The 25429-nt window shown below is 40.7% G+C and overlaps 1 protein-coding gene across 1 annotated transcript in view; it reads left to right on the top strand.

Annotated features, from left to right (window-relative positions):
- Window positions 1–6622: 6622 nt before the first annotated feature.
- Window positions 6623–25429, top strand: part of MYO5A (myosin VA) — a gene marked incomplete at both ends in the record, with an annotated part of 187086 nt that continues 168279 nt past the window's right edge. Inside the window, one exon of the mRNA XM_079699077.1 lies at window positions 6623–6808. Coding sequence (XP_079555203.1) covers window positions 6623–6808 — 186 coding nt within the window. The remainder of the gene's footprint in view (window positions 6809–25429) is intronic.

Here is a 25429-nt window from a genome sequence, read left to right as displayed (position 1 = left end):
GTGTGGTGCCCTTTGTGACTGTGTGTAGTCATGGCATTTTATACTATCACTCCTGTGTAGGTAGATGTTTTGCCAGCTATTAATTACCTCTAATTCCAGTTAACAGAATTACCTTAACTTTTCGAGTTTGCATCTGCAGCCAAGTCTACATTTATGATCTCAGAATCACTGCTTCCAAATATGACCCAAGTAAGCCCAGGGCTCAAGTTGCAGCATGTTATAGAAGGAAGAGGTCTGGACCCGCCATCAAGAGACCTGGATTCTAGCCCTTGATTCTAGCCGGGGCCTTTTCACTTACTGTGTGACCTTGGGCAAATCACTTAACCTCTCTGTGCTTTAGTTTCCTCATCTGTAAATTGAGTTAATTATACCTGCCCTACATCTCTTACAAGGCTGTTGTTGTGAGGATCAAACAATAATTCATGGGAATGCTTTTCGTAACCTGTGAATTTCTCTACAAATATGAGGTATATTTCTTCAACCATGAAATGAGTTTGCATGAAACATTTCCTGGGACCTCTCTCTTTCCAGCTGCAGATTTGAGGACTACACAATGAAACTTCTCTCTAAACCTGGTAATTCTTTAGGCATTGTAGATCTCTAATGTATGATTGAATACAATTGGAAATTGATTCAAAGTTACTTTATAAACAAACATTTATATAAAGCTAACTATGTGCCAGGTACAGTTTTAAGTGCTTTACAAATATTAACTCATTTAATCCTCATAATAAACATATGAGGTGGGTACTAAGAAATATCAGAGTCATTTTCACAAGAAGAGATATGGTCTGTAAATATTCCTTAGTTACTTTGTATAGACCCCATTCTTCACTGCCTGAGGAGTCCATCCTTCAGCTGCCTGACTAATTGTAGGCTGCTTACCTAGACACTGCTTGGATAATACGTTGCTCTTGGATTTTGGATCTGCTTTTTTCTCCCAAAATAATTGGCAAGAAAAAAATTTAAAAGATCCTGTGATTTTTAAAATTGTAAGGTTTTGGGCTTTGGTCACAATATCAATCTGTTTTAAAATTCACCCTCTAGTCATTGTAAAGACAAACTGGTTTAGACAGCAATAGGGAAGTTGAGCTTAAGTTGCCTTCTCCTAAATACATTTATACCTAAGAATAATCTGGTTACTTGGTTTGTTTGTTGGCTCGTTCTTTTTGTGAATGGACCTTAGCTTAATGGCAGACAAAAATATTTATTGAGCACCTCCTGGGTGCCAGGTACTCTGCTTAATGTTGAGAGGTTCTAACATAAACAAGACACAGTCCTTTCCCTCGAAGGGCTTACAGCGTGCTTCTTATATTCTTGGCCCACTTTGAATCTTCAAGGGCATAAATAACCTGCTGTTACCTCAGCAGCGGGCAGACAGCTGGTATGGTATTTATTTGTAGAAGTTAGGGAAGAGCTTGGGACATGAGAAGGTTGGAATGATTCTAGAGATAAAAGCTTGGGTAGTGATTATTAGAGGAAGAGGGAAATCATTAGAGGTAATATAAATGGATATTAAACACAAGGATTAGACTTCCCTGGTGGTGCAGTGGTTAAGAATCCGCCTGCCAATGCAAGGGACACAGGTTTGAGCCCTGGTCTGGGAAGATCCCACATGGTGGAGCAACTAAGCCCGTTTGCCACAACTACTGAGCCCACGTGCCACAACTGCTGAGCCCACGTGCCACAACTACTGAACCCATGTGCCACAACTACTGAAGCCCGTGCACCTAGGGCCCGTGCTCCGCAACAAGAGAAGCCACCGCAGTGAGAAGCCCACGCACCACAATGAAGAGTAGCCCCTGCTCGCCACAGCTAGAGAAAGCCCACATGCAGCAATGAAGACTCAACTAAATAAATAAAAATTTTTTTTAAATTGTATATAAACACAAGGATTTTCCCCTTGCAGAAGATTATAGGGAAGGAAATTCTGAGGGTAGACTACAAGGAAAGATATAATAGTGACATGCCATAATTATGGTATTCAACATAGTGGTTAAATTTGAAAAGTGCCCTTTTAAAAATGTCATTCAGAGCTTAAAGGCAGATTTTGATGTGTGATAGAAATCAGCTCCTATTACAGTGAAAGACAAAAGGCCATTCAGTTTATTCTTTTTAGCTAAAATGATAATGGTTTTGTCACAGCAATTAAGCAGGGCTTCCTTTTTGTAAATTTTTCCAGCAGTATAAACATTTTAAAGGCAATAGCCGGGTTACTAGGATATAACATTTCTGGAAACTAACATTTTGGTTAAAACATGTTTGTTGATTGTTAAAATAACAGCTTTATTGAGATATAATTCACATAATGTACAATTCACCAATTTAAAATGTACAATTCAAAGGTTTTTAGTATAATCACAGAGTTGTGTGTTGATTTATTTTTAGATCCACCTGACTCGTTCCTGAAAGAATTGAAGGTGGTTGTGATATCTTATTGTTTCTGGTTTTGAAAATATTTGCTGGTCTTGACTTTCCAGTGGGTGTCTGAATGATGACATCACTTGTAGCTACTTTCAGCAACTTCAAAGGATTCAGCATTTGTGGAGCAGGGTTTATTAATTAGACCTGGATGGATCACCAATAGCAATAAAATGGCATCCTAGTCATCCTCACATGAAGTTCCCGGACACCATGGGTACCACATAAATGCTGTAGAATGGCCAAGATTACCTGAAGTTTAATTAGGAGTCCCATAGTATGTCAGGATGCTGAATTTTCTAACAGTACAGAAACAGTCTAAAACACTCACTCCAGAAGCCAAGTACACTTTACTTAGATGAAACAGCTATTAGGCCAGTAGATTGTATATCTGTAATCTTCCTTTCCCACCATATTTCCTCATACCTGCTGAAGCTGCATGGACTAGATTTTTTCTGGGATAGTCCCAATTTTATATTCTATGCCATTGTCCCTTTAAATCATCAATCCTGGAAATTCTAATATTTTGGTGTTGAAATTGCATTTCTTAGACTGCTTCCAGCATCTTAAAGCAGAACAGAAATCTCTGATCATGTTCCCTGACTTGGGCTTTGGCAACTACATCCACTTTTCTTAAGTCTCCTGTCATGCTCCTTCTATCTATATTTCTTCCTGATGTCCTTTGGCCTGTTAATGGCTCTGCTATTTTCCTAGTCCCTCAGGTTGGAAGCCTCTGTAGCTTTTTCTTTGTCTCATAGTCTACTTCTTCTTTACCAATTCTAATTTTACTTGACATCCAGCTGACAGTTCTCTGTCTTAATGACCTGTACACATTTCTATCTTATTATAGTTATCTGTATATATGTAAGCCACTCCCACAATACTGTAAGCCCCCTGAGATGCTGGTCAGGGTTTGTTTACCTCCTGTAGAGCCTAGCACAATGTCTTCCACATAGTAGGTGCTCATTAAATATTTGTTGGATGGATGAAAAAATATTTAAACAGGAGAGAAACAGAAAATAATGGTTTGGGATGATCAGTCTACTTGTAGGAATGAAGCAGGGTATAATGGAGTGGTTAAACAAGTAAGCACTTTTTCAGGCATGTTGAACAGGGTGAGTAATAGAGAAGAGAGCTGGGAGCCAGGGAGACCAAGGAAACTGTTGTAGGAAACAAAATGGAAAGTGATGAAAGTCTGGTAGATTGAAGTGCAGGCAGAAAGTGTGAGAGACAGGTCTCTGTGATGGAGTAGATACAGGAAGAGAAGGAGAGGGAATAGTGTAAGTTAACACCAGTGGCTCTAGCTTTGGAAACTGGAAGTTAATTCTCATTATATCATGAATTTTTGCTGACTCTGGAATTTGTAAGTGGCTCAGAAATACTTCTTTAGACTGTTTGAGCAAAGCAGAATGGTTGTGATCCCCTCTTGAAATTTGTTACTGTTTCCTGAAGTGTGACAGTTTGGTGTATTGCCCAGTGGCTAAAAGATTACAAAAAAGTTATAATTTTAATGAGAGTTGCTACTGCCACATAAACAGTTTAATTCTTCCTGGTGCTTTTAGCTTTTTGAAGTAAGGGGATACTGGAGGAAGGTCTGAATGGGGTTCCAGGGATTTAACGTCAACCTCCAAAAGGTTGAGGTGGAGTCGGGGGGATAACTTTCCTATAGGAGACTGTGGGAGAGGAGGGTAATTTAGCTTCTGTGTTCTTCACTTTATCATGAATTTTGCCTCCATCGGGAGAATCTAGGGGCACATGGCCCACTAGAGGATGGATTGGATTTATCTGTCTCCACTTTAGGTAATTCCTAGCAAACTATGAGATATTATCAGAAGTATAAACTCCTGGCTGATCTATGGAATAAGGTCTGGCCCTAGGTGAAATATTGTGTGGGCGACACCACTCCACCCCAACAGGCGTGTCCTGTCCTACAGTAGTTTTCCCAGACTTTCCCCATTTGTCTACCTGGGGAGGTTGTCCTCTCCCTTCCCTCTGGCTCCTGCCTCTGTATCTCTGTCTCTCTCTAATCAACTTTATTGAGGTATAATTTACATTTAATAAAATTCACTCATTTTGGGACTTCCCTGGTGGTCCAGTGGTTAAGACTCCACGCTCCCAATGCAGGGGGCCTGGGTTCGATCCCTGGTCAGGGAACTAGATCCCGTGTACTACAACCAAAACCCCATATGCCACAACTAAGACCTGGCGCAGCCAAATAAATATTTTTTAAAAATCACTCATTTTAAGTACACAGTTTAATGAATTTTGATAAATATATTCTGTCATGTAACCACCATCACAAACAAGATATAGAACATTTCTATCACCCTCAAAAGTTCGTTGGTGCTTAGCTCCTTCTCTTCCCCAGCTTATTCAAAGAGTTTACTGGAGTTGGCTTGCCCGCTGGGGCAGAGGAAAGAGTTGTCTGTTTGTTTTCAAAAATGTATGTTATGATTCCACCTTAGCTCAAGCAATATTGATAACTGAATATAGAGACTTGACCTTGGGTGTGACTCCCATGGAGTTTCACTGACAGTGGGAGGTGGGACTAGTTGGAAAGGAGTTTAAGTGGTTTATTTAATCTTTTATTCATACACTTACCACCTTACCTTTACTAATGGTGTCTGCTTTTGATGCCTTGTTTCCTTAGGTCCTTAGTGTGCTAAAATGCCCTTTAGTCAGTTCTGCCCTTTAACAGTTCTCCTGCCTCATCTACCTTGGTAGTAATGTCCATCAGGGTTCGTGCTGATAGAGATTTTAAAACTTTGCAGAAACTTATCCTCGGCTTCTTCATGCCTCAGACAGTCTCCACTTCGCTTCAAAGCCCTTCTCAGTTGAAAGTCTCCTTAACCAGCTGCCATTTGCATTAAACATCTCCATGTACCACAGAGGCTTTTTGCCAATTATAGAGCTTAGGGATGATGTAATTATGCTTTAGTTTCAAAATAATGGCTGCAAACTTGATTGAAATCAAGGGAAAAGTGCGTTATCCACTCCTAAGTGTTCATGAAGATCGTCTATCTACCTCCTTTGGCCCGATGTGCTGCTGTGTTCAAAAATGTGAGCACAGGGACTTCCCTGGTGGTCCAGTGATTAAGACTCCGCCCTTCCACTGCAAGGGGCGGGGGTTCAATCCCTGGTCGGGGAACTAAGATCCCACATGCCACACAGCACGTCCAAAAAGTTAAAAAAAAAAAAAAGTGTGAGCACAGTGCTGGACTGGAGGGAGATGGGACATAAAAAAAAGACAAGTTTTGTCTCTCTTTAGTCACTCACACAAAAACATGCATTGTCCTGGCCAGGAATCCTGTGTATGTGGTTGGAGTTTCCTCTTTTTTTTTTTTTTTTTTGTAAATTTATTTATTTTTGTCTGCTTTGGGTCTTCGTTGCTGCACGTGGGCTTTCTCTAGTTGCGACTAGTGGGGGCTACTCTTCGTTGTGGTGCGCGGGCTTCTCACTGTGGTGGCTTCTCTTGTTGCGGAGCACGGGCTCTAGGCACACGGGTAGTAGTTGTGGCACATGGGCTCAGTAGTTGTGGCTCGCGGGCTCTGGAGTGCAGGCTCAGTAGTTGTGGTGCACGGGCTTAGTTGTTCCGCGGCATGTGGGATCTTCCTGGACCAGGGCTCGAACCCGTATCCCCTGCATTGGCAGGCAGATTCCTAACCACTGTGCCACCAGAGAAGTCTGGGGTTCCCTCTTGATAAATACATTCTGAAGGAATTTCAGAATGGGAGAAATAAAATGATCAGGGCAGTGAAGAGGCTAGACAGATTAAAAGGACAGACTCTTCAGAAAGATGAAGGTGAGGTGGGAAAATGGCAAAGTATTTATTTAACACCAAGATTAGAAGTTTATAACATCAAATCTCAGTTTAGTAAGGATACTTGTTAGTTCTTGAAATAAATAAATATGTCATTTAAAATGAATTTCTACTGTAACCACTGTTTTACACATATGAAACTCATTATCTCAAGTTATGATATCAGCTAAGATGTGGTAGATAAATAGAAAGGATCTGGCTAATTCATGGATCATAATTCTGATACACTGACTTTCCGAACCTCTCTTTGACAGTGTTAAACAATTTACCAGCCAAAGCTGTTTTAGTTGGAAGTGATGGAAACCCAACTCAAAGCCAAAAAGTATTTTATTTGCTTAGATGCCCTGAAAGCCCAGGCATGGCTAGATTCAAGGCTCTGACATGGTACCTCTGGAGCTCTCTGTCACTGGCTTTCATGTCAGACTGCTATTTGATATTGCTTTCATCCTCAGGACAGCTCTTTTCAGGGTCAATGGCACCTGCAGACCACATGGTCTAGCTCTGGGCCTGGAGAAAGAGAGCCTGGTAGAGGAATTCTGGTTGTCCTTGCTTGTGGTTGTGTGCCGAGTAGGTGGTAGGAGGGAGACCATGAGCAGTCCAGTCTTGCTCATCTCAGAGGCCAGAGGGAGGATGGGGCATCCTGACTGATAGTCCTACTCAGACCTGGTGAGGTGGCTGAAAGCTGTTCCCCATCAGAAGGAATAGTGCTAGAGAGACAGAACAAAGCAGCTACCCTCAACCAATGTCCACTATGAATCAGTCACCAAAAGTGACAAAGTGACTGAGTTCTGCCTCTCCTTTTCTGATTTTTGAGAAGATGAATAGGAGGGTTTTGACTAGGAGGACATTGGTTATCTTTCCCCTAGAGAATGATTTTTAATTAAAAAAAAAAGGCCATGGAGAATCAAATGCAAATGTTGATAAAAGCATATGAGGGGCAGATAAATTAGGAGTATGGGATTAACAGATACACACACTACTATATATAAAATAGGTAAGCAGCAAGGATTTATTGCAAAGCACGGGAATTATATTTATAACAACCTATAATGGAAAATAATCTGGAAAAAAAATAGAACAGAATCACTTTGCTGTACACCTGAAACTAGCACAGTATTGTAAATCAACTGTACTTCAACTAAAACAAAAAAAGCATATCGGAGATAGATGATTTAAAAAGTATTTTTTATTCAGTCTTATTTAGGGGGCTCTGAACCCTATGTCACCTTTCCTTCTGATCTCTTTCTGCCATATTTCCTCAGCATTTTATTTCCCCTTATTTTCTTCACATCCTTGTATGCAAACATCATTCTCTTACCCCATTTTCACCCAAGGATAAGTTGCAAAATTTCTTATTTCCCCCTTTTGACTGTTCAAATCATCCATTATACATCTACAGTGTTCTAATCTTTTTTTTTTGCTCTCTTACTTTCCGTGTCATCTACTTCTTGATCCTGTACTACTGACTGTAGTTCATGTACCCACTCCTAATGCTCTCTTGTGCTTTGTTATAACCAAATTTCTTATGGAGTGAATTATTTAGTAATTTAGATTGAGGAGGGTACTTCATTTCCTCAAAGCTATGTATTCTTGCTTTGTTACCATTCCCTGAATCTGACATCACAAAATAGAAGTAATTTTGTGTGAGTTTACATAAATCATTTTCTGTGTATGTGTGTATGTGTTTCAAACAAACACTTTTGTGTTAGACTAGTTTTGACTAGTTAGACTAGACTAGTTAGAACTTAGTTTTTCATCTTATCATACTGGAGTGATTACAATAAGATAGTCAGCTATTCCCTTAAGGATATGAGCTCACTTTAAAACATTTTTATAGCAGTACTTAAAACGCTTTTAAACAGATTTGGTCTCTCTATGCTCAAGCTGAAAAAAATCTTCTAGTTTGATAAGCATCATGTTCAGTTTGGGAGCAGAACTGCTAGAGATATTTTCCATAAAATTAGGAAAAGTATATCTTAATAATAAATTTGCGTCAAAATCTGGACTAAACTTTCATCAATTCAGAATGTGTATTTGTTAAATCTTATTTTAGAAATGGAAAATTAAAACCACTACAGTTAATATTGTATCTTAACCCAATCTCCCTGCTTATACTCATTTTCTTCATTCTAACCAAGATTTCTCAACCTGTACTATTCTTTTTTTCTGGGGGCTTGTCCTGCATGTTGAAGGATATTTAGCCTCATCTCTAACCTTTATCTGCTAGATCCAGTAGCATCCCCCACCCCTAGTTGTGATAGCCAATCCATATTGTCTACAGACTGCCAATTGTTCCCTGGGGAGCAATCCCCCTTCCCCCTGCCCCTGCTTGAGAGCCACTGCCCTAGATCTTAAGACTTAGATTAGGGTAAGAAAAAGTGGGAAAGAGTTAAAAATAAAAATGGAGATTAATTGGAAAAACTTCTAAAAAATTGCCTTTTCAGGGAACTTCCCTGGTGGTGCAGTGGTTAAGGGTCCGCCTGACAATGCAGGGGACAGGGGTTCCATCCCTGGTCCAGGAAGTTCCCACATGCCACGGAGCGACTGGGCCCGTGTGCCACAACTACTGAGCCCGCGCTCTAGAACCCATGCTCCACAACAAGAGAGGCCACCGCAGTGAGAAGCCCACGCACCACAACGAAGGTTAGCCCTGCTCGCCCCAACTAGAGAAAGCCCACGTGCAGCAACAAAGACCCAACGCAGCCAAAAAATTTTTTTAAAAATTGCCTTTTCAGTAATATCTCTTCTGCTTATAGGAATGATATATTGTAGACAATTTGGAGAATACAGAAACATATAAAGGGGGCTTCCCTGGTGGCGCAGTGGTTAAGAATAAGCCTGCCAATGCAGGGGACATGGGTTTGAGCCCTGGTCTGGGAAGATCCCACATGCCGCAGGGCAACTAAGCCTGTGTGCCACAACTACTGAGCCTGTGTTCTAGAGCCTGTGAGCCACAACTACTGAGCCCACATGCTGCAACTACTAAGCCCACGCACCTAGAGCCTGTGCTCCACAAGAGAAGCCACCACAATGAGAAGCCTGCACACCACAACGAAGAGTAGCCCCCACTCGCCACAACTAGAGAAAGCCTGCATGCAGCAACAAAGACCCAACACAGCCAAAAATAAATAAATAAAATTTAAAAAATAAAAAAAGAAACACGTAAAGGAAGAAAATTTTTTTAAAAACTGCCATCCAGAGATGATTATTTTCAACCATTAATTTACTTCGTCTTTTATCTATATTCATAATGTTAACTTTTATGATTTTTAAGATTAATATGTATTGTGATAATTTTTATGTTATAGAATATTCTTTTTTTTTAATGAAAAAAAAATTTTTTTAGGCTGCGCCATGCGGCATGTGGGATTGTAGTTCCTGACCAAGGATTGAACCTGTGCCCCCTGCATTGGGAGTGCGGAGTCTTAACCACTGACCACCAAGGAAGTCCTATAAAATATTCACTGAAAATGTTTTTAATGGCTCCATAATATTCCATCATCTGGGTGTACCATAATTTATTTACTGTTGGGCATTTTCACTGTAATAAGAAATGTACTATGATGAGCATTTATTGTAAATAAATTTATTGTACATAAATATTTGCTTGGATTAGTCAATTTTAGATTCCACATTTCCCTGGCAAGGGTTCGCATTTACAATTATGCAAGATAGGGTATTCACATTTATTTCATTTTAAAAATAGCACTTTTTATGTACATTGCTTCAGGGCTAGGATGACCAGATGTCCCACTTCTGTGAGATGCTTTCTGCCATCCAGTACCTTTATTCTGCTTTGAAAAATCCTCTAAGAGTAGAACTATATAAGTTTATTTCAAAAACTTAACCTTTTGGAAATCTAAACTATTTCCTTTTTCTGACAGTTTTCCTTATTGTTGCTCTTATTCACTGTTTCTCCTTGATCTTGGGTGAATCTGGGCCAGAAAGTATAATTGAATTAGAAAGATGTTTATTTTATTTTTTTATCATCATCATTATTTATGTTTATTTTTTAAATTTATTTATTTATTTACTTTTATAGATCTTTATTGGAGTATAATTGCTTCACAATACTGTGTTAGTTTCTGTTGTACAGCAAAGTGAATCAGCCATATGCATACATATATCCCCATATCCCCTCCCTCTTGAGCCTCCCTCCCACCCTTCCTATCCCACCCCTCTAGTTCATCGCAAAACACCAAGCTGATCTCCCTGTGCTATGCTGCTGCTTCCCACTAGCTAACTGTTTTACATTTGGTAGTGTATGTATGTCGCTGCTACTCTCACTTTGCCCCAGCTTCCCCCTGCCCACCCCATGTCCTCAAGTCCATTCTCTATGTATACATCTTTATTCCTGTGCTGCCACTAGGTTCATCAGTACCATTTTTTTTTTTAGATTCCATATATATGCGTTAGCATACGGTATTTGTTTTTCTGACTTACTTCACTCTGTATGACAGACTCTAGGTCCATCCATCTCACTACAGATAACTCAATTTCGTTTCCTTTTATGGCTGAGTAATATTCCATTGTATATATGTGCCACATCTTCTTTATCCATTCATCTGTTGATGGACACTTAGGTTGCTTCCGTGTCCTGGCAATTGTGAATAGAGCTGCAGTGAACATTGTGGTACATGTCTCTTTTTTTTTTTTTTTTTTTGCGGTATGCGGGCCTCTCACTGTTGTGGCCTCTCCCGTTGCGGAGCACAGGCTCCGGACGTGCAGGCTCAGCAGCCATGGCTCACGGGCCTAGCCGCTCCGTGGCATGTGAGATCTTCCTGGACCGGGGCACAAACCTGTGTCCCCTGCATCGGCAGGCGGACTCTCAACCACTGCACCACCAGGGAAGCCCCCATGTCTCTTTTTGAATTATGGTTTTCTCAGGGTATATGCCCAGTAGTGGGATTGCTGGGTCATATGGTAGTTCTATTTTTCGTTTTTTAAGGAACCTCCATAGTGTTCTCCCTAGTGGTTGTATCAATTTACATTCCCACCAACAGTGCAGGAGGGTTCCCTTTTCACTACACCCTTTCCAGCATTTATTGTTTCTAGATATTTTGCTAATGGCCATTCTGACCAGTGTAAGGTGACACCTCATTGTAGTTTTGATTTGCATTTCTCTAGTAATTAGTGATGTTGAGCATCTTTTCATGTGCATCTTGGCCATCTGTATGTCTTCCTTGGTGAAATGTCTATTTAGGTCTTCCATGCATTTTTTAATTGGATTGTTTGTTTTTTTGATGTTGAGCTTCATGAGCTGTTTGTATATTTTGGAGATTAATCCTTTGTCCATTGTTTCACTTGCAAATATTTTCTCCCATTCTGAGGGTTGTCTTTTCATCTATTTATGGTTTCCTTTGCTGTGCAAAAGCTTTTAAGTTTCATTAGGTCCCATTTATTTATTTTATTTTTAAATTTTCATTACTTTAGGAGGTGGGTCAAAAAAGATCTTGCTGTGGTTTATGTCATAGAGTGCTTTTCCTATGTTTTCCTCTAAGAGTTTTATAATGTCTGGTCTTACATTTAGGTCTTTAATCCATTTGGAGTTTATTTTTGTCTATGGTGTTAGGTAGTGTTCAAATTTCATTCTTTTATTTGTAGCTGTCCAGTTTTCCTAGCACCACTTATTGAAGAGGCTGTCTTTTCTCCATTGTATGTTCTTGCCTCCTTTGTTGTAAATTAGGTGCCCATATGTGCGTGGGTCTATCTCTGGGCTTTCTATCCTGTACCACTGATCTATATTTCTGTTTTTGTGCCAGTACCATACTGCCTTGATTACTGTAGCTTTGTAGTATAGTTTGAAGTCGGGGAGCCTGATTCCTTCAGCTTCATTTTTCTTTCTCAAGATTGCTTTGGCTATTCGGGGTCTTTTGTGTTTCCATATGAATTGTAAAACTTTTTGTTCTAATTCTGTGAAAAATGCCATTGGTAGTTTGATAGGGATTGCATTGAATCAGTAGATTGCTTTGGGTAGTATAGTCATTTTGACAATATTGATTCTTTCAATCCAAGAACATGGTATATCTTTCCATCTCTTTATGTCATCTTTGATTTCTTTCATCAGTGTTTTATAGTTTTATGAGTACAAGTCTTTTGCCTCCTTAGGTAGGTTTATTCCTAGGTATTTTATTCTTTTTGTTGCAATGATAAATGGGATTGTTTCCTTAATTTCTCTTTCTGATTTTTCATTGTTAGTGTATAGGAATGCCAGAGGTTTCTGTGCATTAATTTTGTATCCTGCAACCTTACCAAATTCATTGATTAGTTCTAGTAGTTTTCTGGTGGATTTTCTATGTATAGTTTCATGTCATCTGCAAACAGTGACAGTTTTACTTCTTTTCCAATTTGGATTCCTTTTCTTTCTTTTTCTTCTCTGATTGCTGTGGCTAGGACTTCCAAAACTATGTTGAATAAGAGTGGCGAGAGTGGACACCCTTGTCTTGTTCCTGATCTTAGGAACTTTCAGTTTTTCACCATTGAGTATGATGTTTGCTGTGGGTTTGTCATGTATGGCCTTTATTATATTGAGGTAGGTTCTCTCTATGTTCATTTTCTGGAGAGTTTTTATCATAAATGGGTGTTGAATTTTGTCAAGAGCTTTTTCTGCATCTATTGAGATGATTATATGGTTTTTTTTTTTTTTTTTTTTGCGGTACACGGGCCTCTCACTGCTGTGGCCTCTCCCATTGCGGAGCACAGGCTCCAGACGTGCGGGCTCAGCGGCCATGGCTCCAGGCCCAGCCGCTCCGCGGCATGTGGGATCTTCCCAGACTGGGGCACGAACCTGTATCCCCTGCATCGGCAGGCGGACTCTCAACCACTGCGCCACCAGGGAAGCCCGATCATATGGTTTTTATTCCTTAATTTGTTAATGTGGTGTATCACATTGATTTATTTGCATTTATTGAGGAATTCTTGCATCCCTGGGATAAATCCCACTTGATCATGGTGTATGATACTTTTAATGTGCTGTTGGATTCTGTTTGCTAGTATTTTTTTTTTTTTTTTTTTTTTGTGGTATGTGGGCCTCTCACTGTTGTGGCCTCTCCCGTTGCGGAGCACAGGCTCCGGACGCACAGGCCCAGCGGCCATGGCTCACGGGCCCAGCCGCTCCGCGGCATGTGGGATCTTCCCAGACCGGGGCACGAACCCGTTTCCCCTGCATCGGCAGGCGGACTCTCAACCACTGCGCCACCAGGGAAGCCCTGTTTGCTAGTATTTTGTTCAGGATTTTTGCACCTATGTTCATCAGTGATATTGGTCTATAATTTTCTTTTTTTGTGATATCTTTTTCTGGTTTTGGTGTCAGGGTGATGGTGGCTTCGTAGAATGAATTTGGGAGTGTTCCTCCCTCTGCAGTTTTTTGGAAGAGTTTGAGAAGGATTGGAGTTAGCTCTTCTCTACATGTTTGGTAGAATTCACCTGTGAAGCCACCTGGTCCTGGACTTTTGTTTGATTTCTAATTACAGTTTCAATTTCATTACTTGTGATAGGTCTGTTTATATTTTCTAATTCTTCCTGGTTTGGTCTTGGAAAGTTGTACCTTTCCAAGAATTTATCCATTTCATCGTGGTTGTCTGTTTTATTTGCATATAGTTGTTTGTAGTAGTCTCTTATAATCCTTTGTATTTCTGCAGTGTCAGTTGTGATTTCTCCTTTTACATATCTAATTTTATTGATTTGCATCCTCTCCCTTTTTTTCTTGATGAGTCTGGCTAAGGGTTTGTCAAATTTGTTTATCTTCTCAAAGATCCAGCTTTTAGTTTTATTATCTTTGCTATTGTTTTCTTCATTTCTTGTTCATTTATTTCTGCTCTGATTTTTATGATTTCTTTCCTTCTACTGACTTTGGGTTTTCTTTGTTCTTATTTCTCTAGTTTGCTTGAGGAGTAGGGTTAGATTGTTTATTTGAGATTTTTCTTGTTTCTTGAGGTGAGATTGAATTGCTATAAACTTCCCTCTTAGAACTGCTTTTGCTGCCTGTCGTAGGTTTTGGGTTGTCATGTTTTTGTTGTCATTTGTTCCTATGAATATTTTAAATTTCTTCTTTGATTTCTTCAGTGTTCTCTTGGTTTTTTAGTAGTGCACTGTTTAGCCTCCACGTATTTGTGTGTTTTTCAGTTTTTCTCCTGTAATTGATATCCAGTCTCATAGCATTGTGGTCAGAAAAGAATCTTGATACAATCTCAATTTTCTTAAATTTTCCAGAGCTTGATTTGTGACCCAAGATATGATCTATCCTGGAGAATGTTCCATGTGCACTTGAGAAGAAAGTGTATTCTGCCACTTTCAGGTGGAATGTTCTATAAATATCAATTAAATGTATCTTGTTTGTTGTGTCATTTAAAGCTCGTGTTTCCGTATTTATTTTCTGTTTGGATGATCTGTCCAATGGATAAAAGTCTATTTTATCTGATATGAGTATTGCTACTCCAGCTTTTGATTTCCATTTGCCTGGAATATCTTTTTCCATCCCTTCACTTTCAGTCTGTATGTTTCCCTAGGTTTGAAGTGGGTCTCTTGTAGACAGCATATATATGGGTCTTATTTTTGTATCCATTCAGCCAGTTTGTGTCTTTTGGTTGGGACATTTAATCCATTTACATTCAAGGTTATTATTGATATGTATGTTCCTATTAACATTTTCTTAATTGTTTTGGGATTGTTTTTGTGGGCCTTTTCCTTCTCTTGTGTTTCCCTCCTAGAGGAGTTTGTTTAGCATTTGTTGTAAAGCTGGTTTTGTGGTGGCTGAATTCTCTTAGCTTTTGCTTGTCTGAAAAGCTTTTGATTTCTCCATCAAATCAGTATGAGATTCTTGCTCAGTAGAGTAATCTTGGTTGTAGGTTTTTCTCTTTCATCACTTTAAGTGTATCCTGCTACTCCCTTGTGGCCTGCAGAGTTTCTGCAAAAATCAACTGATAACCTTACAGGGATTCCTTTGTATGTTATTTTTTGTTTTTCCCTCGCTGCTTTTAATATTTTTTCTTTGAATTTAATTTTTGTTAATTTGATTAATATGTGTCTTGGTGTGTTTCTCCTAGGGTTTATCCTGTATGGGACTCTGTGCTTCCTGCACTTGGGTGACTTTCCTTTCCCGTGTTAGGGAAGTTTTCCACTATAATCTCTTCAAATATTTTCTCAGACCCTTTCTTTTTCTCTTCTGCTTCTGGAACCCCTATAATTTGAATGTTAGTGCGTTTAGTGTTGTCCCAGAGGTCTCTGATATTGTCTTCAATTCTTTTCATTCTTTTTTCTTTACTCTGCTCCTCGGCAGTTATTTCCATGTTTTGTCTTCCAGCTCACTTTGTTCTTCTGCCTCAGTTATTTTGTTATTGATTCCTTCTAGTGTATTTTTCATTTCAGTTATTGTGTTGTTCATCTCTGTTTGTTTGTTCTTTAGTTCTTCTAGATCTTTGTTAAGCAGTTCTTGTATTTTCTTAATCTGTGCCTCCATTCTACTTCTGAGATTCTGGATCATCTTTACTATCATTACTCTGAATTCTTTTTCAGATAGCTTGCCTATTTCCTCTTCATTTATTTGGCCTTGTAGGATTTTACCTTACTTCTTCATCTGTGACATATTTTTTTGCCATCTCATTTTTTTTTTTTTTTTAATGTGTGGGATTGTGTTCCTGTCTTACTGGTTGTTTGGCCTGAGGCTACCAGCACTGGAGTTTGTAGGCTGTTGGGTAGAGCTGGGTCTTGGTGCCGAGATGAGGACCTCTGGGAGACCTCAGTCCAATAAATATTCCCTGCAGTCTGAGGTTCTCTGTTAGTCCAGTGGTTCGGACTTGGAGCTCCCACCACAGGAGCTTCGGCCCAACCCTCGGCTCATGAACCAAGATCCCACAAGTTGCACAGTGTGGCAAAAAAAAAAAAAAAAAAAGAACGACAACAGAGTAAAAAATAAAATTAGACTAAGAAACTAACAGATATGTTAGAAAGAATATAAAAGTAAAAATATAGATGAAACAACAACTGGAAGGTAAAACAGAACCACAATAGTAAAAAAGAGGAGGAGAGGAAAAAAAAAGGTGGAAAAGGCTTTGTCTGTGGAGGGCGGGGCCTAAGCAGGGGTGGGGTTTGGGCAGTGGGCGGGGCCTATGCTTAGGCCCCAGGGCTGGAAAAGGCCCTGGGAGGGGTGGGGGGTGAGGCTTAGGCTCAAGGAACAGAAGGGGCCCAGGCGTGCCTCTGCCTCTGGTCTCAGAGGCCAGGGGACCCCACCTGGGAGTACTGCCCTCTCCTGCTCCTCCCGTCCTGGAGGGCCCCTCCTCTCTGCCTCTCCTTTTCTCCCCTGGCCTCCCTCCTATGCCCCCAGGACCAGTGCGGCCTGGAGGGGCCTCTGAGGGCGTAGAACCCAGCCCGAGAGCTGGGCTGATTGGGCAGGGGAAACGGTCCCTGATCTGAGCCCCTGAGGGACCCTCCAGGCGTGGGAACCCCTCCCCACTCTCAGCCACCCCCAGGGGTGCTGGTCCTGTCCGGCCTCCACTTCTCCTCCCTCCTCAGTCCCCCCACATCCTACCAGTTTGCTTGGGGGTTCCTCTCATCTCCTTGGGTGTTGAGGTCCCCCACCAGCATCTGGCAGGCACCCTAGTTGTGGGGAGACACATACTCTGTGTCTTCCCACACCGCCATCTTGACTCTGCCCTAAAAAGATTTTTAAAAAGAGAAAAAAGATCTGTGAAGCTAGTCTTTTTTTTTAAAGCATTAGTATTTTTATTTTATTTTATTTTATTTTATTTTATTTTGGCTGTCTGTGTCGGGTCTTCATTGTAGTGCGCGGGCTTCCCCTTGCAGTGGCTTCTCTTTGTTGCGGAGCACCGGCTCTAGATGCACAGGCTTCAGTAGTTGTGGCACACGAGCTCAGTGGTTGTGGCTTGCAGGCTCTAGAGCGCAGGCTCAGTAGTTGTGGTGCATGGGCTTAGTTGCTCTGCATCATGTGGGATCTTTCTGGGCCGGGGGGGGTCAAACCCAATAAAACCAGGGATCGAACACATGGTCCCTGGGTTCGAGCCCATTGGCAGGTGGATTCTTTTTTTTTTTTTTTTTTGCGGTATGTGGGCCTCTCACTGTTGTGGCCTCTCCCGTTGCGGAGCACAGGCTCCAGACGCGCAGGCGCTCAGCGCCCTGGCTCACGGGCCCAGCTGCTCCGTGGCATGTGGGATCTTCCCAGACCGGGGCATGAACCCGTGTCCCCTGCATCGGCAGGCAGACTCTCAACCACTGCACCACCAGGGAAGCCTGGCAGGTGGATTCTTAACCACAGCGCCTCCAGGGAAGTCCCTAAAACTACTGGCTTAGGCATGTAAACAATATAATTTTAACTTGAAAATTACCTGAAAATATGTTATTTCATTATAGACAACATGCCCTTCTAATTAGAACAAACTACCATTTGTCTGGAATGGTCAGAGGATGAGTTTTCCTTCAGTGGGCAGTCAAGAACCTGAGGGACCTTCAGCATCAACTACCTGCTTTAAAGCAATTAAGATGGAACAAAACACACCAGTGCTAAAGACAGTGCCGTAGAATGGAATGTTCATAGCTCCTAAAAGGTGTTTTGAGGTTTGTGAGGCCTGCAGGCATTGCTGTGCACAGCAGCCCTCCTTAAGGACCGGTAGCCAGAAATGTGGTTAAATGTTGATTGTGTGGAAACTTAGGTATTGAAGACATAGGAAACTGAGTTGAAGCCTTAGCATCCTTGGTAGTTCTTTGCTTTTCTTCCTCCACTAAAACCTAAGATTTTTACCTTATTTAGTTTTCATTTGCTTTCTTCTAAAAGCTGTGACTAGCATAAATGCATGATTTCATGGCAGTATAATTAACAAATAATAATGGCTAATATTTACTGAGGCCTTACTGTAGACCAGATACCGTTCAGAGGACTTTGTTACAACTGTTCCTTCCGGAACAGAGAGGCTTCCACCTCTCTCAGTACCTGAAAGTCAGGCATTTTAGCTGTCAAGGCATGAACTCTACACTTGAATTCTGGTTCAAATCCTGGCTTCACTATTCACTTTCTGTGTGACCTTAACAAAGCCACTTAATCTCTCTATGCCTCAATTTCCTCATTTTTATAATGGGGATAATAATATCTACCTCATGTGGTTTTAATAATGACTGAATTATTTAATATATAAAAAATACATAATACTACACACTTATAAATGTTAGCTGTTGGTATTGTTGCTGTTCAGTTATGGCTATCATTCTCCGTTCTATCCGGCTACTTTGTCTTCTTCATAAACTTAGCTACCTCTTATTGCCTCTTAGAGATTGGTGCTCCTAGGCTCTGTCCTTGACCTACACTTTCTCCCACTGTGGCCTGATCTGCTTCTGATGAGTCAGGACCAACCCTGTGCTGATGACTTCCAAATCTGTTTCTGACCTACTTGCTGTCCTTACAAACTGAGATCCTTACAGACAACTGCCTATGGACATCTTTACAAGCACCTCAAACCTAGTGTAATTAAAAGTGAAATTGTTATCTACTCCCTCTTCATGCTACTTAATTTCTCTGTCTTAGTTTTCTCATCTATATGATGGGATAACAGTAATACCTACTTCATAGGGTTGTTTTGAGGATTAAGTGAGATAGTTCATGCAAAGCACTTATAAGAATGCCTGGTATGGGGACTTCCCTAGTGGTCCAGTGGTTAAGATTCTGAGCTCCCAATGCAGGGGGCCCAGGTTTGATCCCTGGTCAGGGAATTGGATCCCACATGCCGCAACTAAAAGATCCCACACGCGGCAATGAAGATCCCGCACGCGGCAATGAAGATCCCACACGCGACAATGAAGATTCTGCCTGCTGCAGCTAAGACCTGGTCTAGCTAAATAAATAAATGAACAAATAAATAAATATATATATATATATTAAAAAAGAGGGCTTCCCTGGTGGTGCAGTGGTTGAGAGGCCGCCTGCCGATGCAGGGGACACGGATTTGTGCCCCAGTCCGGGAGGATCCCACATGTCGCAGAGCGGCTGGGCCCGTGAGCCATGGCCGCTGAGCCTGCGCGTCGGGAGCCTGTGCTCCACAACGGGAGAGGCCACAACAGTGAGAGGCCCGCCTACCGGGAAAAAAAAAAGAAAAAAAGAAAAAAAGAATGCCTGGTACATATTTAAGAAACGTTTGCCACTCTGATTGTTGTTTTTATTTGCATTCCTTGTCTGGTGAATAGCATCAACATCTAAAGCATTAATCCAAACCAAAACTTAGAATATCTTGATTTACTTCCCCTCCCGCATTCCCACCCCTGTACCCTAACTGATCAATTTCCGTTTCCTGGTATTATTTTTACTCTATTTGGACCCTTATTAATTCTTTCCTGGATCCCCAAACAGCTTCCTAAACAATTTTTGGTCTTACCTCCTGTGATCAGTTTTTCGTTCTGCTACCAGAGTGATCTTTACGTAATGCACATATTTGATTATGTCACTCTCTGGCTTGAAATTCCTCAGTGATTCCCCATTGAATTTTGTCTTGAGAATAAATTTATTAATGTAGTGCTTCCTAAACTTTGGTGTCCATCTGAATCACCTGGGAATCTTGTTAGAGATTCTGATGGAGATCTGTGATGGAGCCCTAAGACTGTATTTCTCACAACTTCCCGGTGATGCCAGTGCTGCTGGATTGAGGGCCATACCTCGAGCAGTGAGGCTGTAATGCACAGGGCTCTTCCTGACCTACCTTCACCCTGGGCCTGCCTCATCTCTTGTGTTTCCCTCCAGGCATTCAGGTCTTCACTTTAAGTCAAGAGCTCTCCAGGGTGCCTTTTTGCCACATTGCAGCATTCCCCTTGCCTGGCTTTCTCTACTCCTGTTCATGAATTAGTTCCCCCAGACCCATTCTGCCTAAGATGCCCCTGTGTCCTGACACTTACCACACTGCACTGCAGTTGTTTATCTCCTTGTGCTTCTCTGAGCCCCTTAAGGACAGGGGAAATATCTTGTTTGTTTTGTTTTAATAACAACTTTATTTTATATGTATATATATATATATTTCACATACAATTCAGTTCATCCATTTAAAGCATGTAATTTAATGGTTCTCATCTGTTTTTTGACCCAACATCTAGACCAAGGTTTGGTCTAGTAACAAGTCCATTATTGAATGAATGCACTAATTAAATGACATAAAGTACCATTGGTAAGTTTTCTCTAAATTTTCCTCTCCATATCTATATTTTTGGGATTTAACACTTTGGCATTTACATCATCTTATTTATTCATCAGTAACTCTTCATGAGCTTCCTCCTCCCACCCGTCTTTTTGGCACCAGGGATGGGAACCACTTCATTCTTCCCTTGGTCAGTTTTGAGGCATTATTATAGATCACTGTCCTGGGTTCTGCAGTGCTTCCAGTTCTCTTTTTCAGCTCATGCTGTAACAAGCAGTACTGACCAAAAGCACAGATCTTTTTTTTTCTTTTTAACATCTTTATTGGAGTATAATTGCTTTACAATGTTGTGTTAGTTTCTGCTCTATAACAAAGTGAATCAGCTATGTGTGTACATATATCCCCCTATCCCTTCCCTCTTGCGTCTCCCTCCCACCCTCCCTATCCCACCCTTCTAGGTGGTCACAGAGCACCGAGCTGATCTCCCTGTGCTATGCGGCTGCTTCCCACTAGCTATCTATTTTACATTTGGTGGTGTATGTATGTCAGTGCCACTCTCTCACTTCGTCCCAACTTACCCTTCTCCCTTCCCGGGTCCTCAAGTCCATTCTCTACGTCTGTGTCTTTTTTTTTTTTTTTTTTTGCGGTACGCGGGCCTCTTACTGTTGTGACCTCTCCTGTTGCGGAGCACAGGCTCCGGACGCACAGGCTCAGCGGCCATGGCTCACGGGCCCAGCTGCTCCGCGGCATGTGGGATCTTCCCAGACTGGGGCACGAACGCGCGTCCCCTGCATCGGCAGGTGGACTCTCAACTACTGTGTCACCAGGGAAACCCTACGTCTGTGTCTTTACTCCTGTCCTGCCCCTAGTTTCTTCAGAACCTTTTTTTTTTTTAGATTCCATATATATGTGTTAGCATACGGTATTTGTTTTTCTCTTTCTGACTTACTTCACTCTGTATGACAGACGCTGGGTCCATCCACCTCACTACAAATAACTCAATTTTGTTTCTTTTTATGGCTGAGTAATATTCCATTGTATATATGTGCCACATCTTCTTTATCCATTCATCTGTCGGTGGACACTTAGGTTGCTTCCATGTCCTGGCTATTGTAAACAGTGCTGCAATGAACATTGTGGTACATGACTTTTTGAATTATGGTTTTCTCAGGGTATACGTGCAGGCTCAGTGGCCATGGCTCATGGTCTTAGCCGCTCCATGACATGTGGGATCTTCCCGGACCGAGGCACGAACCCGTGTCCCCTGCATCGGCAGGTGGACTCTCAACCACTGTGCCACCAGGGAAGCCCATGACTCTTTGAATTATGGTTTTCTCAGGGTATATGCCCAGTAGTGGGATTGCTGGGTCATATGGTAGTTCTATTTTTAGGTTTTTAAGGAACCTCCATAGTGTTCTCCACAGTGGCTGTATCAATTTACATTTCCACCAACAGTGCAAGAGGGTTCCCTTTTCTCCACACCCTCTCCAGCATTTATTGCTTGTAGATTTTTTGATGATGGCCATTCTGACTGGTGTGAGGTGATACCTCATTGTAGTTTTGATTTGCATATCTTTAATGATTAGTGATGTTGAGCATCCTTTCATGTGTTTGTTGGCAATCTGTATATCTTCTTTGGAGAAATGTCTATTTAGGTCTTCTGCCTATTTTTGGATTTGGTTGTTTTTTTTTGTTTGTTTGTTTGTTTTTGATATTGAGCTGCATGAGCTGTTTGTATATTTTGGAGATTAATCCTTTGTCCGTTGATTTGTTTGCAAATATTTTATCCCATTCTGAGGGTTGTCTTTTCGTCTTATTTATGGTTTCCTTTGCTGTGCAAAAGCTTTGAAGTTTCATTAGGTCCCGTTTGTTTATTTTTGTTTTTTTTCCATTACTCTAGGAGGTGGGTCAAAAAAGATCTTGCTGTGATTTATATCAAAGAGTGTTCTTCCAATGTTTTCCTCTAAGAGTTTTATAGTGTCCGGTCTTACATTTAGGTCTCGAATTCACTTTGAGTTTATTTTTGTGTATGGTGTTAGGGAGTGTTCTAATTTCACTCTTTTACATGTAGCTGTCCAGTTTTCCCAGCACCACTTATTGAAGAGACAGTCTTTTCTCTATTGTATATCCTTGCCTCCTTTGTCATAGATTAGTTGACCATAGGTGCGTGGGTTTAGCTCTGGGCAAAGCACAGATCTTAACATGCTGCTGTCCAGCTCAAAACCCCTGGCTGGTCCCCAACTCCCCCCACCCCCCACCTCCAAGTGTCTACTATAGAATTAACTTATTCCTTAGCCTGACATTCAAGACTTGTGATCTCTCTAACTGTAATCTCTTGACTTGATCTTTTGCAACACTGGGAGTTCTCAGACTTTACTGTATGTAGCAATCAACTGAAATACTTTTTAAAATGTAAATTCCTGGGTCTTTCCTCCAGAAATTTATCCAGTGGTTTTGAGAGTCCCAGGAATCTGTTTTTAACCAGTGCGCCGTAAGGGATTCTGATACAGGTGGTCTGTGGAAGCCCACTCTCAGACGCTGAAGCATCCTTGCTGCTGGAGACTGTGTTCCAGCGTTGCTTGACTCTGGACTTTGTTCACCATGCTTCCCTCTTGCCACCTAGGAAACGCTCAATAAGAGTTAATGGAATTGAGCTATTTGTTGAGTGGTGGTGTTGAGTCTTTTTAAAATTGTAAGATGACATTACTGTAGGCATATTTTCAGCCACTTTTTTTTTCCTGGCTGTCCTTAATGTTTTACTTTTAATAGAATATGTGAGAAGACCTGGCACATGGTAGTGACCCAGTAAATCTTTTTGCTATTTTTAAAGGCAACTGGAAAAACTGCCTCCCTTATATTAAAACTTAATTGAGAGTCTTCTATGGTGAAAGATATTCCATTACCTTTACTAATAATAGGTGTGAAATAGTATAAGAAATGACTTGCAAAATTACTTTGGGAGCTTTTTTTTTTTTTAAATAAAGTTTTTTAAAAACGGTAAAAATAGGGACTTCCCTGGTGGTTCAGTGGTTAAGACTGCGCTTCCATGCAGGGGGCCCTGGTTCAATCACGGGCCCGGGAAATAAGATCCCACAGGCCACGCCGTGCTGCAAAAAAAAAAAAAAAAAAAAAAAGTAAAAATAATGTTCAGTGCAGAACCTTTGGAAATTCAGAAATACAAAAGGAAAAAATTGCATGTAATCCCTCTATCCTTAGATACTTTTAATATTTGATGTAAGTCTGCTCATTTTCCTTTGTATATTTTCTTTAGCAAAATGATTTATTTTGTGCATACTATTTTGTAGCAAGATTTTTTCTCTAAGGAGTATATGTGAACATTTTTTGTACCAATACATACTCTTCTACACTGTGTTTTTAATGCTTCAGAGTATTATATTGCATGAATTAGTCATATGTTATTCAACCAATCCCCTATGATAAGTACGTCCAATTTTTTGACAATTTAACTGAAGAGAACCAAAAGCCTTTGTGTGTTCCTTTGAAAAGAAACCAATTGTAGTTGTTAATGAATCTGACTATAATTACAAAACATCCCATTTTTCTATGATAACAATATTGGTACAGAAACTTGGTGATTATCATATCAATATTAAGAAGATGAATCTAGTTAGAGCTTAGAAGGACTAAAAAGAATACAGGAATATCAAAGCACTCAGGAATAAGTCCTTAAATATAACTGCATGTTTGGTCTCAGAGTGTGTCAGCCACAACAGCTCTCTAGAAGGAAATTCTCCAGACTAGAGAGTTAGATAGATCAAGATTATTAATCAGAGTGCCAAGGCAATCAAGCTGTAGGTTAGCTCCAACCTGAGAGGACAGTGGATCCCTTCCTTCTCCAGTATTTTGGAAACCATACAGTAGGATAAGTTGTATTATAATGAACACATTTACATACCTGCCTATTCTTGTTAGTCAAGGAGACTATCTCTGACTGGTAAAAACTATCTGGGATTTGTCAAGCTCCTGCATCCATATTTAATGGCAGGATAGCCTGGTTGCTCAGAAACTGTTGGCTTTAGAAATGAAAAAATTGACTTAGGCTAGAGGGGAAAGAAATATAGCAGAGGCAGTTATTTAAAAAAAAACACATTTACTAAGTAACTTGGGAAATAATCCATGAGAGATGAGATCTTGAAAACCCTGAAAAAGAGTCTTTTTGTTAATGTATTTCAAATAGGCCCCCCTGGTTTACAAATACTGTAAATACATGTTTCTTACAATGAGCTTCCAACTGAATTATGTCTGGGAAACTGGCCAGGGGTTCTTAGCGCCTGCTTCTTCAGAAGATGTTCAGTCCCCTGGGGGCAGAGGTGGCACCTCTTTGGGTCCAAGAGTTTTCTGAGTCTGTGTCGGGAACAGTGCCTTATACTCAGGAAAACTGGAATAATTTGCGGACCATGCAAAGTTGCCTCCTCGGTCATTGCCTGCTGGAGTCCTCAAGGTCCAGTTTGTCTCTTGGAGCCAGGGCTCCCACTATGGTGTGTTTAACAAGGATCTGGACAAAACGTGTAGCGTGCAATTTAACTGATTAGAGTAAGGATTGGGCTGTCTCATTCGAGTTTATGAAAATCTACGTGGTGGGGTCATTTAAAAGAACGTTAGTACCAATTTAACAAATCTGTAAGAGTCAGTTGTAATCTATGCCATTCTGTACATTAAACCTAGATTCTTAAAATAATGTTTTTCTTAAGGTCAAACATCTCCTGTATTCTTATTTGGGTTGCGTATCTATTGGTTATTTTTCAGGATTTTCTAAGGTAACTATCATAGACTGGTGAAATTTAATAAGTCTGAATGAGTAGAGGCCAAATTAATTATTGTAAAATGTATATGTGTAAAATAGTGTCACTACACATGATTCCAGCTTGCAAACTGCTTCTATTGGGCAGCAGTTAAGGTTTTATAAGAAAGTATATAGGGTGAGTTTATTCAGAATGTGGTCAATACATAGACACAGAGTCTCAGCCAGAGCACCAGAACTACCTCTGTGCATGCTTTCCACTTTTAATTCCATAAGTAGCCAGTTGTCCTTTGGTTTTCATTC

This window comes from Hyperoodon ampullatus, assembly GCF_949752795.1.
Source record: "Hyperoodon ampullatus genome assembly, chromosome: 3".
Lineage (NCBI taxonomy): Eukaryota > Metazoa > Chordata > Mammalia > Artiodactyla > Ziphiidae > Hyperoodon > Hyperoodon ampullatus.
This window is presented reverse-complemented; position numbering and strand designations above follow the sequence as displayed.